Consider the following 14,024-nt stretch of genomic DNA (forward strand, 5'->3'; position numbering starts at 1 on the left):
ACAGTGGCATAGTGTTTAGCATTGCTGCCTCCAGAACTGGAGCCCTGGCTGCAATTCCAGACCTGGGGTGCTGCCTGTGTGGAGTTTGTATGTTCTCACTATTTTCTCAAGGGCTTCCACTGGGTGCTCTGGATTCCTCCCAGAGTCCAAACATATATAGTACTGGTAGATTAATCTGCTTCTAAGGAAATTGGCACTGCTGTGAGTGTGTGTTTGTGTCTGTGTGTGTCCTATGATGGACTGGTGTCCTTTCCAGGATGTACCATGCCTTGCACCCGTTGCTTGCTGGAACAGGATCCCCCACAACTCTGTATTGGATAAAATGGTTAAAAGATGGATGGATGGGTATTTATTGACCCAAATATACATCAGAGGTAAATTCTACTGTGTATCATTGCTGTTTATTTCAATCATCCTAAGAGACAGGTCCACCTTGCTACACTCATTCCTCTTAGTTTATAAAAGAAGGGGGAAACTCTTATTCTCTTTCTCCTGGTGTGCATTTAGCAGATGCCTGCATCTTCTTTTCTGACCGCCCAGCAGTTTTGCTCTGCGACTAGCATGCCTCAATCTATAATAACCTTAAATGATAAGAATATTCTGGGTCATGAGCCGGAACAACCATCTGCAGTTTCTTCTGCACACCACCTGCATTAGCGACCAGATGTTTCTGGAGGCTGGCAGTCTTTTTCAGCTCTGATTTTCTCACTACGTTGTGTAACTGCTGTCAAATTTGTATAAATGCTATTCAAATATATAAATCAAATCGAGCACGAGTAATTTATATTTTGTCATATACAGTACAGTGCATGGCCAATTATGGAAAGAAAAACACAAAGTACAGTATAACATACAAATAAAACAAAATTATATGTATGATATTTCATTTAAAAAATCTATCATATAAATCTAGGTTTATCAGGTTATTCAGAAAGATAACAGAAAAGAGAAATTAGACACTCAAGGTGCAAAGACAGTATATACAGGAGATGGACATTGATGGAAATCCTTCATTTGTTACACAGGATTTCCCTGCCTGGTTTCTTATTAGATTTGTCTTGTTTCCATAAATACTTAGAAAAGGAATTCCTGGTATTCCTGTTTCAATCCTGGCACATCAGATGACTCTCTGATTCAGTGAAGATACTGTATTTAGTACTCTGAGGCTGGTAATCAAATAAAACCGGATTTAAAAGGAACAGCAGTTTAATTTATGAGTCACAAAACAGGATAAGCCCTCTATTTCCAAATCTTTGTTGGGTGGGCAGTGTAAATTTCATTACCATCAAAAAAAGAAAAAGCCACGCATCTGGGCACAGTTCCAAGAAGCCAGATGAATCTTTATGTCATTTTATTCTCTTCCATGAAGTGCATTCATGTGCGGAAAATACATGTTATAGAAATTCAGACACAAAGCAAATATTGGAACCATCCTACTATTATGAAAAAAGCTTGTTTTTCCTGCTCCAGGCCATGGCTTCTTGGAGCCCATCTCAGGATTACAGGACACAAGGAGAGAGTACACCCTGGACAGGACAGCAGTACAGTACATTCAACCCACAATTTAGAAAACCATGTAGCCTGGCTAATGACAGTGGAGTGGACACTGGAACAGCTAGAAAAAACACACAGACACGGGGAGGACATGTAAACGCCACACAGAAGGCACCCCAGTGCTTAACCCAGGACTCAAGAGCCGGGAGACTAACCTCCATATATCCATATCATATAAATATCATGCTAAGAATCATGTATCTTAAATTATTTAATACACTAGAATAAAAAGGGGGGAGCTCCTACTACGTTTCTCCTCATGTGCATTTAGCAGATGCCTGCATCTTCTTTTCTGACTTCCCAGCTATTTTGCTCTGTGACTGGCATGCCTCAATCTATAATAATCTTTAATAATAAGCATCATCTGGGTCATGAGCCTAAATACATTATTTTGGCTTGGATGCATGAGTGTTGTATTGGTAAAGCCAAAAAACTTATTTCAGTTAATAAATCAATGAATACCCTTGTTGCAGATACAGGTCACAGTGCTTTTGTCAGCAGGTATAAACTGCATATTGAACACTGTTGAAATTGAATAGTGGGGTCTGCATGTACTCTCTGTGGTCATGTGGCTTATCTCCACGTGCTCTGGTTTCCTCTCATAATCCAAAGACATGCTGGCTGGGTAACCTGGTATACTGTGCACAAACTGTCCAGCACGTGCGTGCTTCAGTCGCACACATGCTGGCAGTGACAGTGGTCCATCCAAGGTGCCATTGTCACGGTTGTCATCCCTTCTCTAGAGGGCGCTCCTACCTTTTCTCTGGATTGTTCTTGGTTTAGTAGTTTCACCTGCGTCTCATCCTCGTTTGTCTTATTTAAACCCTGTGTCTCCGCAGTTTTGGGCTCAGCTTTGGAAGACGGACGCCTGGAAGTCCGCCTATCGCCAGGCTCAGGAGTAGCCCAAGGGCATAGGCTTTATCACGGCATCCTGACCTCTGAGTCCTGGGCTCGGAGCACCTTGCCCAGTCATGATTTTAACCTTCCATGTTCCCTGTTTTTAACTGTTTTTGTCTGGGACGGACGTCCCGGCATTGGACATTGGACTGAGCTACCCCTTTGGACTTTATTGGATTTGTTGCCTCGGCCTTTCCCCGTGCACCGGTCACCCGACCTAACCTTGCTGTGTGTTCCCTGATGTGCCTCTCCAGACACTTCCGGATTATACTGTCATGCATAGGGTCTTTAACAACACACTCCATGGCAGTCGGATTCGGCTTTCGTGACAGCCGTCCTGCCTTGTGCCCGCTGTCTGCCAGTTTAGACTTCGGCTCACACCGAGTTCGACTCCTCAATAACCTAGTAATTATTGAAAATGGATGGAGGTATGTTGGATCACAAACAGGAAATCCACACTGTATTTTACCAATGGTTTAATGATGCTACCTTACATCACATCAGATGCATACAGTATGTTTAGAGAACTATGAAACACTTGAAAGATAAATGTACTCTAAGGGAAATTCCATTGTGTTCCCAATGGTCTAAAAAAACTGAATTATCCCACAACAGGTCACCTTTTTCACTTTACACAAAAGTCAGGATATGGAGAGATTTAAGGCACTCCAGCCTCCTTTATCCCATCAAATGAAGAGTCCTGACTTTCTTTGTACAACAATATTTCTGTACAGTATATTAAATCTAATGGTGAAGATCAACAAAATTAAGAATAAAAAAAACCTAAAAAGTTTGTTTTTATAAAGCTGGCTTATCAATGAAGGCCTGTTCCTGCACTCTGTCATTCTTTGTCAGACACTCCGCAAGCTGCCCAGTGCCTCACAGAAGAGCGTCTCTTATTAATATCACACATTTAGTGAAGCATGACAAAGAAACCCTGGGCATCACATGTCCACTTTATCCTGACCAATCAGCATTGGTTATTGACAAAGGCCAGGGTCAAATCAGAGATGTGTAGGCTGTTACAGCTCAGCCTGCACTTCAAACAAGCCCCTTCAATGGTTGAATCATTTTTATACCCCTACAAGAAACTACATTTTTACTTGAAAATAACAATATATCATTTGCAGGTAACTGTGATGCAGATTAACAGTTGTCCCCCTTGAACATATAATACTATGTGGAAACTACACTGAAGTGTGATTAAAACCAAGAACAGAAGGTAAGTCGTTATGATGCTTCCTGGGTATGTTATGGAAACCCATACCCTGGTTTCTTTCAAGAAACAGCTGGATATGATCCTCTGACCAATTAGCTATAAACTACCAACAGGGGTAGACAGGTTACAGTATAAACGAGAGGAGGTCATCCACCCTATTTTATGTTCTAATGCAATAAAAAGTGAGCTGGTGTGGTGGAGTGCTCTGGGAATTTAGAGCTGAGAGAGACACTGCAGATGCTCAATTATCTTATAATAAAATCACTGCTGTGAAATACTAGACAACAGTTAGATTGGAATGGATGGAACAAATAAGTATCAATATAGATATTGAAAGACTCTAAATTCTGTGTTCTTTTTATCACCTATCACAATTCTTTTTCAGGGTCTGCAATTAGAGTTCCAAAATCAGGTGGCTGTAGATTCATTCAGTCACGATGATATTCAGTACAGTATAATGCAGAACTGTTTTCAAAGTGGAGGATTATTCATTGCTCCCCTTGCAATAACTAATGTACTGAATTAGAGAATTTCCATCTTGTCTCTTGCGTTTTCCCACACCCAAAATTTCTTGTTAGTTTCTCACATGTACTATTGCGATGCTAGCTGAAATCGGTGAAAAAGTGATGAGATGAGTCAGTGTTGCAGTGCTGCTCTAAACAAACAGGCAGTTGCTATGCCTTTGGTCATCTATAAATACCAGCTCAGTTTGTTTTCAGACACATATTCCCCAGACACCCTGACACAAAGGAAAGCAGTATCTTTAAGGCAGAGATCATACACTACAAGAACAACAGCACAGTCAAATGACCGTCTTATTTAAAGATTCGAGGCCACAACTACACATTCAAGAATAGCAGAATACATGTGATCATATTTTCCAATTCTGTGAAGCATCAAAGCCTCCATTAGCCACTAAAGTCAAGGAAAAAAATAATATGCTGTAAGTTTTCTGAAATACCTTATTGTACATAACATTTTCTTCCTAAATTATTTATGTTTTGGGCTATAATTAATTGTATTGTGGTGTGCCACTATTCTACTCTTATAAGGTGTTCTGATCATCAGAAATAACAATAAGATTAAAAGTCCTTTCTGTTTAGTTTGAATGACCTTTTAAAACAGGTCAACCTACTAGAAAGGCACAGCACAGACAATTACAGACTGCAAATGTAGACTGAAAGGAAACACATTGTTTAGGGTTGTGTGTGACTGCAGGCTGCACATGTCAGAGGTGTGAAATACTGTACTTAAGCCAGTGGATATGGTTCATGTTTCAAATATTAAATATCAAGCACAAGAGGAAACATGTTTTGGGGTTCATAGTGGATAAACTCCTGCCCTAATTATTTTAGTTATTTGTTTTTTCCCCTTGTGTTACAATAGTTAATCCTGTTGGGCATTTGTAAGGAGATTGCAGGATTTATCATAACACATGCAGCACACTTTCTGTTTACTTAAAAGTGTCTTTTTAACAATGGAGTCATAAATATTATAATAAAAGTTATTATACCTGACAAACCAGTAATTGAAGGGTTATAAAAAACAAAGGAACATGTTTCACTTTATACAGAATTGTATCACTCTGAAAATGTGACGAGAGAAATGCATCTAAACCACGTCTACCTCACATCGCATTTAATTGGGATTATTTCAGAAAACTAGACACCAGCACCCAAGCTTACACACAGACGGGACATCCAGCAAATGTGGATGACATTGTGACACGTGGAGTGAACTCTTATGGGCTTCTTAATCATAAGATAATTTCACTAGCAGCAATCGGAGGATTCCTGACAAGAAGACAACCACCCATCAGGACCTGTGTTGTGTGTGTGATGTCTTGTTTTATTTCCCTAGATGCATTTCCCTAGAAGCCTTTTTGTTTGGTTTTGGAGGGGTAAGAGTTTTAAGATTCAGATTATGAAATACATCATTGTGAAAAAAGTGGTGAATTCACAGATTTCTTCAGAAGCAGGTAACATTTAATTGAACATTCGAATGAGCCCACAAAGGAATGCCTGTGATCTGCAGGGGCTCCACTTATCCACCAACATGCCCAGCATTTAAAATCTAAAGCTAAAGGCAGCCCTCTATTTTGTCAGAAACCTTTCATTATAACCCCAGGATCGCATTTCTAATATCAACAGTTTCCCGCAACTCATATTTTGCTACCAGACTACAACAGCGGTAAGGTACTGAGCACATCCATGATGCTCTGCCACTTACCAAGTTCTGTAATGTCATCATTCGTGCATATTTCCTCATTCGCTTCCTCATCGTTCTTCGGCGAGTCAGAAGAAAGAAAGAGCCATAGAATACCACAATACGCAGTCATCAGGAGGAACGAGAGAACAAGACAGCTCACAATGCTGCACTCGCACACTTTTTTTAAATGGGGTAATTTAAGATGCCCTATAAACCTGTTGGCGTTGATCAGTGGAACAGCTGAACATGTTGCACAAGTTGTCCGTCAGCTACAATTATGAGATAGACTGCTGCTTGATGAAGACATCCAAGGCCAGCTTCCCATACCCTGTCTCCAAATTGACAGGCCCATTCTTAGTGATGCTGCGGACATCTGTCATCCACTACAGCTGGAAAGAGGACAGCTGCTGTAAAATGTTTGAATGCATACAGTATGCATCCTTACAAATATTATGGCTCTGGCATGACTTGTTTGTTTCTACACTAATGTGTTAGCATAGTCATTCACGTCAAAGCGTTGACCTTCGGTTTACAGAAGACAAGCCCTGTACATTGTCACCATGCTGGAAAAACTGGATCTGTGACGTTTCTGTGGTTATTGAGGTCATGTTTCCAGGCTTCTGCATCTTGACCAGATGCAAAGATAGATTACCCGAGCTCTCTACGTTTCTCAGATAGCCGAGTCCCTGCAGGGGGCAATGCGACCTTGAAGCCCAATAATACTGGCACCATGACAGTACAGTGTCAATACCAGCCGCACCCAGACTCATCACGTGTATTCTCTCACTGACCTTATTCACTGAATGGCCACAAATCATCTGTCCAACAGGAATACTTACCTTTAATAGGCTGGGCAGGCACACCTTCATATGGTGCACAGACTGGAAGCACTACATCCGAAAGGTGCAGTTTATTGCAGAGCTTAAGTTTTGTTTTATTGTCTTCATTTAGAAAAGCTAGACAAGTAAAACGTGCATCTGCCTCGTTTTTCAAAAGTTATGTTTTATTATGAGAAGATTTAGCTTTTTTTAGTCAGTATTTATATTCTGGCTGCACCACACTTCTCCATCTGTTCGTTGAACACATGCCTTTAGTCTTTCCCATTTCAGTTTCTGCAGGATGAACCTCCCTGCTTGTTAGCACAGAAAAAAAAACAGTTCGAAATGTTATGATGAAAAACAAAGCCTCTTAGAATATGCACAGTCCAGAAAGGTGCCAGACACACTGAGGTTTGTTTTCTTACTGACATTGATTTTCCTCTGAAATAAAATGGGTGGTTTACCAAAAAGCATACATTCTGTATCAGCTGATGTTTCTCTCACATTTTGTTCCTTTAATTGGGATTTTAATAAAAAAGCAAACAGGGCAATATAAGACAGTTTATTCTTAGTGGATAAGTAAGTGCATGTCTGGTATTTACATAAGCAGGTACCGTAACATTAGTTGTTCTGGAATTGTATATCACTTACTGTAATTTAAACTCCAGCTGGAACAAAGTACACTGCAGATTCAATACCTGCTTCATTGCCTTCTCTACTCACTGCCTTGTTTCACCAGCTGTGGGCCTGCTATATTGCTTTAGATATTTACTCAAGTAAACACAGGCAAATTAATTAACTGTTCTAATGTTTGCGCAGCTCTTTATGTTTTGCAGTAGCTATGAAATTAACAGAATATGGTGTACATTAGCAGTTTTGTTTGGTTTTAATAAAGAGGCCAGGGGGACCTCAAAACAGAATGAACTCAAGGTTTGCTTTGGCCACTGGGTGGAAACAGAGATACCGAAAAGCACAAAGCATCTCTACTGTGTGTACTGACAATACACACACAGACACTAACCCCCTGACAAGCCCCTCTCTAATGGCAGTATCTTGTTGCAAGGTCTTTCAACTCAGTAAATCTAAGGCTATGTGACATGGTACACTGGAACAAACATAGCCTCACAATTCCAGTAAATTATTTTAGGCCTGACAGGTGTGAGCCGCTTTAGTCGTTATGTCTTTAACAGCTCTGTTTTGTACTATTATTACAATGTTCGGTATTGAAGCCGCGTCGGAAGTTGCAATGGTACAGATATAGCAGTTCGCCATGCTTTCTCCCACAACAAATGACTAGGAACAAATGGGCCATCTGTGGGTACCACAGAGGCAGTATGGGTTAGTGGTTGGAGCTATAGAGTCTTGCACAGAGTGTTGTGGGTGCAAATCCAAAGTGGGGACATTGCTGCTGTAGCCTTAAGCAAAGTTCTCTTACCCTGAGTGTTCAAGCAACCTCCTTTAAATCTTAGCTCACGCTATAATACAGTTATCCCATTCAGACTACACCCCTTTCAAGTGCACTCCCAACAATGTAATTGAAATAAAACATCTTTATTTTAGAAACTAATTTAGACCTATCCGATTTCTAGAAATAGATTAGTTCACTGCCCTCTCAAGTTATGCTGGCTGTCATTAAATGTGCCTAATATAACATTTGCTCACATCGTTTCTTATCTTTATATAAGTTCCAAACTCAGTCCTCAAGATCATACCTAATTATTTAAAAACCTGATTCTAATTATCCCCTTAATTGAGCTAATGAAACTAAGTGGCATCTTCCTTTTCCTCATTCCTTGTTCCTTAATGACTCATTGTTAAACTGCGTACAAAGATTGGTTTTGATTTAAAAAGGCTTTTGACATAATACTATGACATTTCCATATTTATTTTTGGGTTTCCAAAAGCTTTTCTCAGCACTGTACGTCCTACATACTCTCAATCGCACCCCACCATTGTGCTTGGTATTATTAACTATTTCCCTTGTAGACTAACAATCAAGTAGTAAAATACATTAGAACAAGCTGTTTAAATTCTTATACAGTTTCTATATTTACTATTAGGGTCAGCTACTAGGCACGTATACTGTAATACAGCTTGAACCATTAGCATGATAAGAAATGGGAAAAGATACATTCAGAAACAAATCTCTACACAAAAAGCTCTTAATGACATTGTCAAATTAGATTTGTATGTAGTTGGAGAGCAACCCAGTTAGAAGTTTTTTTTTAATTGCTTTTAGTGACAGCCTCATGAAGGATAAACATGTCTTATTTTCATCTTGCTCAACCTGCTAATCAAACTTGATAGATGTGAATGAATATCCTGCTTTCTATTCAATACTGCAGCTAATACTACAGACAAGCAGCTGGATGCAGTAACCTATCTCTTCATGTATTAGTTGTAATGACTGCATGAACTATTTTAATGAAGCAATAGCTAGTACTAGGAAGCAAATAGTAACAAAGTGCTGCATCCAGCAGAAGAACAGCACCTTAAGGTTTGTTTAAAACCAAGAAGAGTGGGCACTTCTCCTTGCTTCACTTTTACTATCCCACCATGTGGTTGAAGCTGATATTTTGGCTGCCTTTAAGAAGCAGCTGGAGGAGATCCTTGGATCAATAAGCTACTAACAAGCCAGGATGGGCCAGGATGGGCCAATTGGCCTCCTCTCGTCAGTAACTTCTCATATAGTATGTTCTTATGAGAAACATTACCTTGATTCTACTGCCCACCAGCAAGCAGACTTTTCTGGTGATTAACCAAGTGGAAGGATTCAAGGAATTAGCTGGATTAAATCCCAGAACCGGAGTAACAAGAAGTATCTTAGGCCCCTATGCATTCTAGTATAGTGAAACACTAACGTCATAAATGTGCCCATAAAATTGATAACTTTCTGCTTTCATGCTGTATTTAGCCACTATTCAAGAAACCATTTTTTGTAAAGAGAGCAGCAGTTGGTTTTCTCTATCATAAAGGACTCCAAGACTAGTTTGCTCATGCTCCCCACCCAACTTGACCGAGCTTGTGAAAATCATCAAGGAAGAACAGGTGAAAAATCCCAAATCCAGATATACAAAGCTGATACAGACTCAACAAAGAAATGTGAAGGAGACACCAAGCTTTTAACTGCTGCTAAAGGTGCTGCTACAAAGTATTGACACATTAATATTTTATTAAACTGCTTGTTCAGTGTTTAATCAATTTCTTACACAATACACAAATGTTTTTGCCCCTTTAAATTGTTTTTTTTGTTTGAATGGAGGAGAAAAAATGCACTTCAATGTATTGAAAACTGTGGTCATAGCAATTATTCAGGAGGATGCATAATTTCTGTATTTGAATACAATAATGAGACAACAGTTACAAAGAACGGAATGATACTCGTTTTATATAGTATCATATTAGGTTTGATTTTTGTATCTATGAACTACCTGTAACTGTTTCCTGTAACATTCTCAGAATCAGCCTTTGGGAATTTGCCCAGCATAGTGAGTTGACACCTTTATGGTTTATCCATACTGTATGTTCTAAAGTCTGAATGTTGATATTTGGGTAGATGGGAAGTTAACGAAACATTTAACTGGACATAATTCAGAGATGTGATTTATAGGATGGTAAGTGAAAACCATAATTAGGGTGCAATATGGAGCAGGTAGAATTTCTGACAGTCCCATGATGGCTGTTAATTAGAATGATTAATTGTGAGATGCACATCAGTGACTAACTTGCTGGGTTGTATTAATGACAATTAAGCCTTGGAATATTCTCCCTGTAATCATTTTTTACTCTATTTATGTATCAAAACAGTTGGAAATAATAGTTTTAGCAGGCCAACCAGAGTTCTGTGACTGAAATTCTTCTTCTTAATGCACTTCTAGTTTTAGTTTTCAGTGTTTTATTTATATTTATTAATATTAACCTTAATAATTTCTGTTTCCTGAATTACTGCTTTTCAGTGCTAGCATGTCAATAGTAATTCTCAATTTGAAAAGATCAGAAGATAATTTGTGTAATGAAGACTGAATTATATCCCTATTCTTGATTAAGTTCGGTTCCATAAAAATTCAGTGAAGACATACAGTAAGTAGGCACTATATCACTTGGCACAAAAGTTAATTGTTAGACACGGCAACTCTGTTGTGTCTCAAAAAATTTTTTTTCAATATCTTTTTTTAGCATAAGCCCAAGAGTAGTTTTCAAAAACTTGGGATAGCAGGATAGCGGAATTAGACCTCTTCTCAAACTTCTGTTTAATAACAGCATTTCAGTGATCAAATTCTAATAATTATGAAACAAGATGACATATGTAAAGGAATAGGGTACTTAATTGTTTGGTGTTAACTCACCTGGCTGAGGAAATGTCAGAGCTGTTTCAATCCCTAAAAGGATCCTCAAAACACCAAAGCAGATATTGGAGCTAAGAATGCGTTGACTCTGATACAATGTCTCACAGTAACCAAGGAAATTTTGTGTGCCTAATATGGAATGAGTGAGAAGCACGTATGATGCATGCTTGAGCTTTGTGGAGGGTGGCACCGTGACCCTGGGTTCAGTTCCAGACCTTGAGTGCTATCATTGTAGAGTTTGTTTGTTCTCTCCATGTTTGTGTGAGTTTCCTCCCATAGGTCAAAGACATACAGTATTGGTAGGTTAATTGGCTTCTGGGAAAATTGGCCTTGGTATGAGTGTCCCATCCAGGGTGTGTCCTTCCTTGAATCTGATGCTTGTCTGGATGGGCTCTAGCTCCCCAGTAATCCTATACTGGATTAAAGGAGAACTGCAGTCCTAGTTTCTGAGATGGTTATTAAATTTTGGTAACAAAATAAATTAACTGAAGGTATTGCAAATTGTAGAAATTTCATGAACTTTGTGAAAGTACTATACAGTGGCCATGCTGAGGCAGCATGACAAGAAACTGCCAGTCTTGCCCCAGGCAAGAGTGAGAGTTCACGAGAATTGTGCTGTGAAAGTGCCCCTTCTTGCTGCCCATTCGCTTTAAGTGAATTAGAAACATGGTCTTCAACAAAAAGTAATTTATTAGTATTATATTTTAGTTGGCTGGCAGGTAGCTCTTTTATTTGCAATACTTAGATAAAGTATCTAAAAACAAGTCACCGTGTATGTGTCGGTTTCATGAAAATATTGACTATGAATATACTGTAGTAGCCAAATTCACTTGGTCTTAACCATGTTTACAATGTATTAAGGCAGGTTTCTCATCACCGACCATATTGTTGCCTTGTTCTGTACGCATACAGTGCATTGAAACTTTTTCTCTTTTGGAATGTAAATTGAAGGTTGTACGCATTACCGCGTACTTGGTAGTTTCATTGTGGTTTTAAACGCACTTGTCGTTGCCGATTCATTATAACCCCGAAACGTAAATATAGCGCTGCAGTTCCCCTTTAAGTATTTCAGGAAACCGAAGGATGGATGTATGGAAAGAATGGAGTGAGCAGGATTAGAAGAATAGTGGGTGGTTGTCTGGATTTAGGGGAGGTCTGACAACACCAGGAGAACTGAAAAAAGAGCCAACAGCATGACTGCAGAGTCAGTTGCGAATTCAAGTTGCTCCTTCGAGAAGAGGCGAGAAAGCGACTCCAGTCCTAACGTGTAGGAGGTGATAAATGTTAATCTTCGTAACACTGACTGCAAGACATGTCTGTCTCTGATGAGCCCAAGACACCAAGTATTAGAAAAAAGATGCTCAAACAGTTGTGTGCAGCCAGAATGCACAGTATTTATACTTAGGGGAGCAGAAGAGCGACATTAAAGTCTGTTAAATAACACCATCTATTTGCTATTTCCAGCATTTTTTTCCATGAGGGATTCCAGTGCCTCCTGCCCTGGGGGAAAACCAAACTTGCACCAAACAATAACACAATAGATAATTAACTGGAAAAGCTGTCAAGTTGAAGAAATATCAGCACCGCTTACAAACAGACAAAGCACTGTGGTATGGCAACTATGCCAAGTTACCGAAAGTTACCTTAGTCTAGTTTTCAAATGCTTCCAGTGAGTTTGGCAGTATAACATGAAACTAAACATGAAACCTAACTAGATCACTTAACAGACAATTAAAGCAAACAAGTCAAATCTATCCTCCTTTCACGCTAATAAAGACTAATTAGTGAGATTTTAAACACAAGAAACTATTGCAGAGTACAAGTAGTATTTTTATATACAGTGAAAACAATAGCTCTTGTGCTTGAACACTACCTTAATTTTGCTATTTTACATTTACTAATTTCACAATATTTTGATGGTCTTCAGATTGCTTAACTAAAAGTAAGATATCTTGTCACCTAGAGTATGTGTACTTCTTGTGATTATTTTTCAAATGCTAACATTTCCTTCATTTGTGCTGTCAGCATTAAAATAATTCATTAAACTGTAGCAATAAGTCCCTCAGGGCAGAACTTGTACTTTAAATAATTGGTATGATTTCCTAACATTCTGCCAGAATAAATATTGTATGTCTGCAAGAAAGGTCTTTATACTGTATATACTTGCCCATTTTAGCACAGCTTCAAGCTGAGTGACTGTCGTGATGCGGCATGCCTCTCTTGTTTTCTTTCAACAGCATTTTCATGTTTTCAATGTTTACATTATTTCTGTTAACTACTACAGTTTGATATTTTAAATATATGACAGCCTTTTATTTACATTAATTTCCCTATGGGATTAATAAAGTATTATCTATCTCACTCTTTGGTAATGCCCTTCTAGTAAAAATACAGAGAATACACTGTCCATCTATGAACATCTTTAAAGGTCAAACAAAAATCTTATATAAATCTACAGACTGTGCCCATTTCCCTCAATACACACATATTAATCATAATAGTTTGTCCCATCTTGTGATTTTTTGTTTAGTTATGGTCACGTGACATTCCTCAATTTACCTGTCACTGACCACTTTTACCCATTTAAAAACTGATATTCCAAACCATGGAAGAAGCAGACTTGTTTTTCACTTCAGTGAGTGGGCTTGATGGACTAATGAGGCAAAACAGTTTAAGTTAACACTGACAACAATTCCAACTTTAACTTTAAAAATTATTTTAGCTATATATACTGTAATAAACATGCTACATCTCATTGGACCATGAGGCGTTTGCTAAATTGGGATCTAGTGATGGCTAATCGATTTTGAAAGGGATTTTTAAATGCCATCGTAAAAAAAAAAAAGAACGCACATAACTACATATAGCCAATATTCTCACTGACATAAGGAAAAAGCACTGATTCACAGTTATCAAAGGAGAACAAAAGCATCAGAGACAGTAACAGAGATAACGAGTATTTGTATCCATAAAGAAAACTGC

General features: G+C 38.7%; 1 protein-coding gene across 4 annotated transcripts in view; it reads right to left on the reverse strand.

The window, feature by feature from the left end:
* fgf12b (fibroblast growth factor 12b) overlaps positions 1 to 14,024 on the reverse strand; it is a 137,941-nt gene that overhangs the window by 92,068 nt on the left and 31,849 nt on the right. The window contains exon 1 of one of the 4 annotated variants that reach the window (XM_088611111.1): positions 5,900 to 6,055. The exons of the other annotated variants lie outside the window; for them this stretch is intronic. Coding sequence (XP_088467237.1) covers positions 5,900 to 6,008 — 109 coding nt within the window. The 5' untranslated portion in view covers positions 6,009 to 6,055. Of the gene's footprint in view, positions 1 to 5,899; positions 6,056 to 14,024 lie in introns of those variants that run through there. 4 annotated transcript variants of the gene reach the window in all.

This window comes from Lepisosteus platostomus, chromosome 2 (assembly GCF_059453375.1).
Source record: "Lepisosteus platostomus isolate fLepPlt1 chromosome 2, fLepPlt1.hap1, whole genome shotgun sequence".
NCBI lineage: Eukaryota > Metazoa > Chordata > Actinopteri > Semionotiformes > Lepisosteidae > Lepisosteus > Lepisosteus platostomus.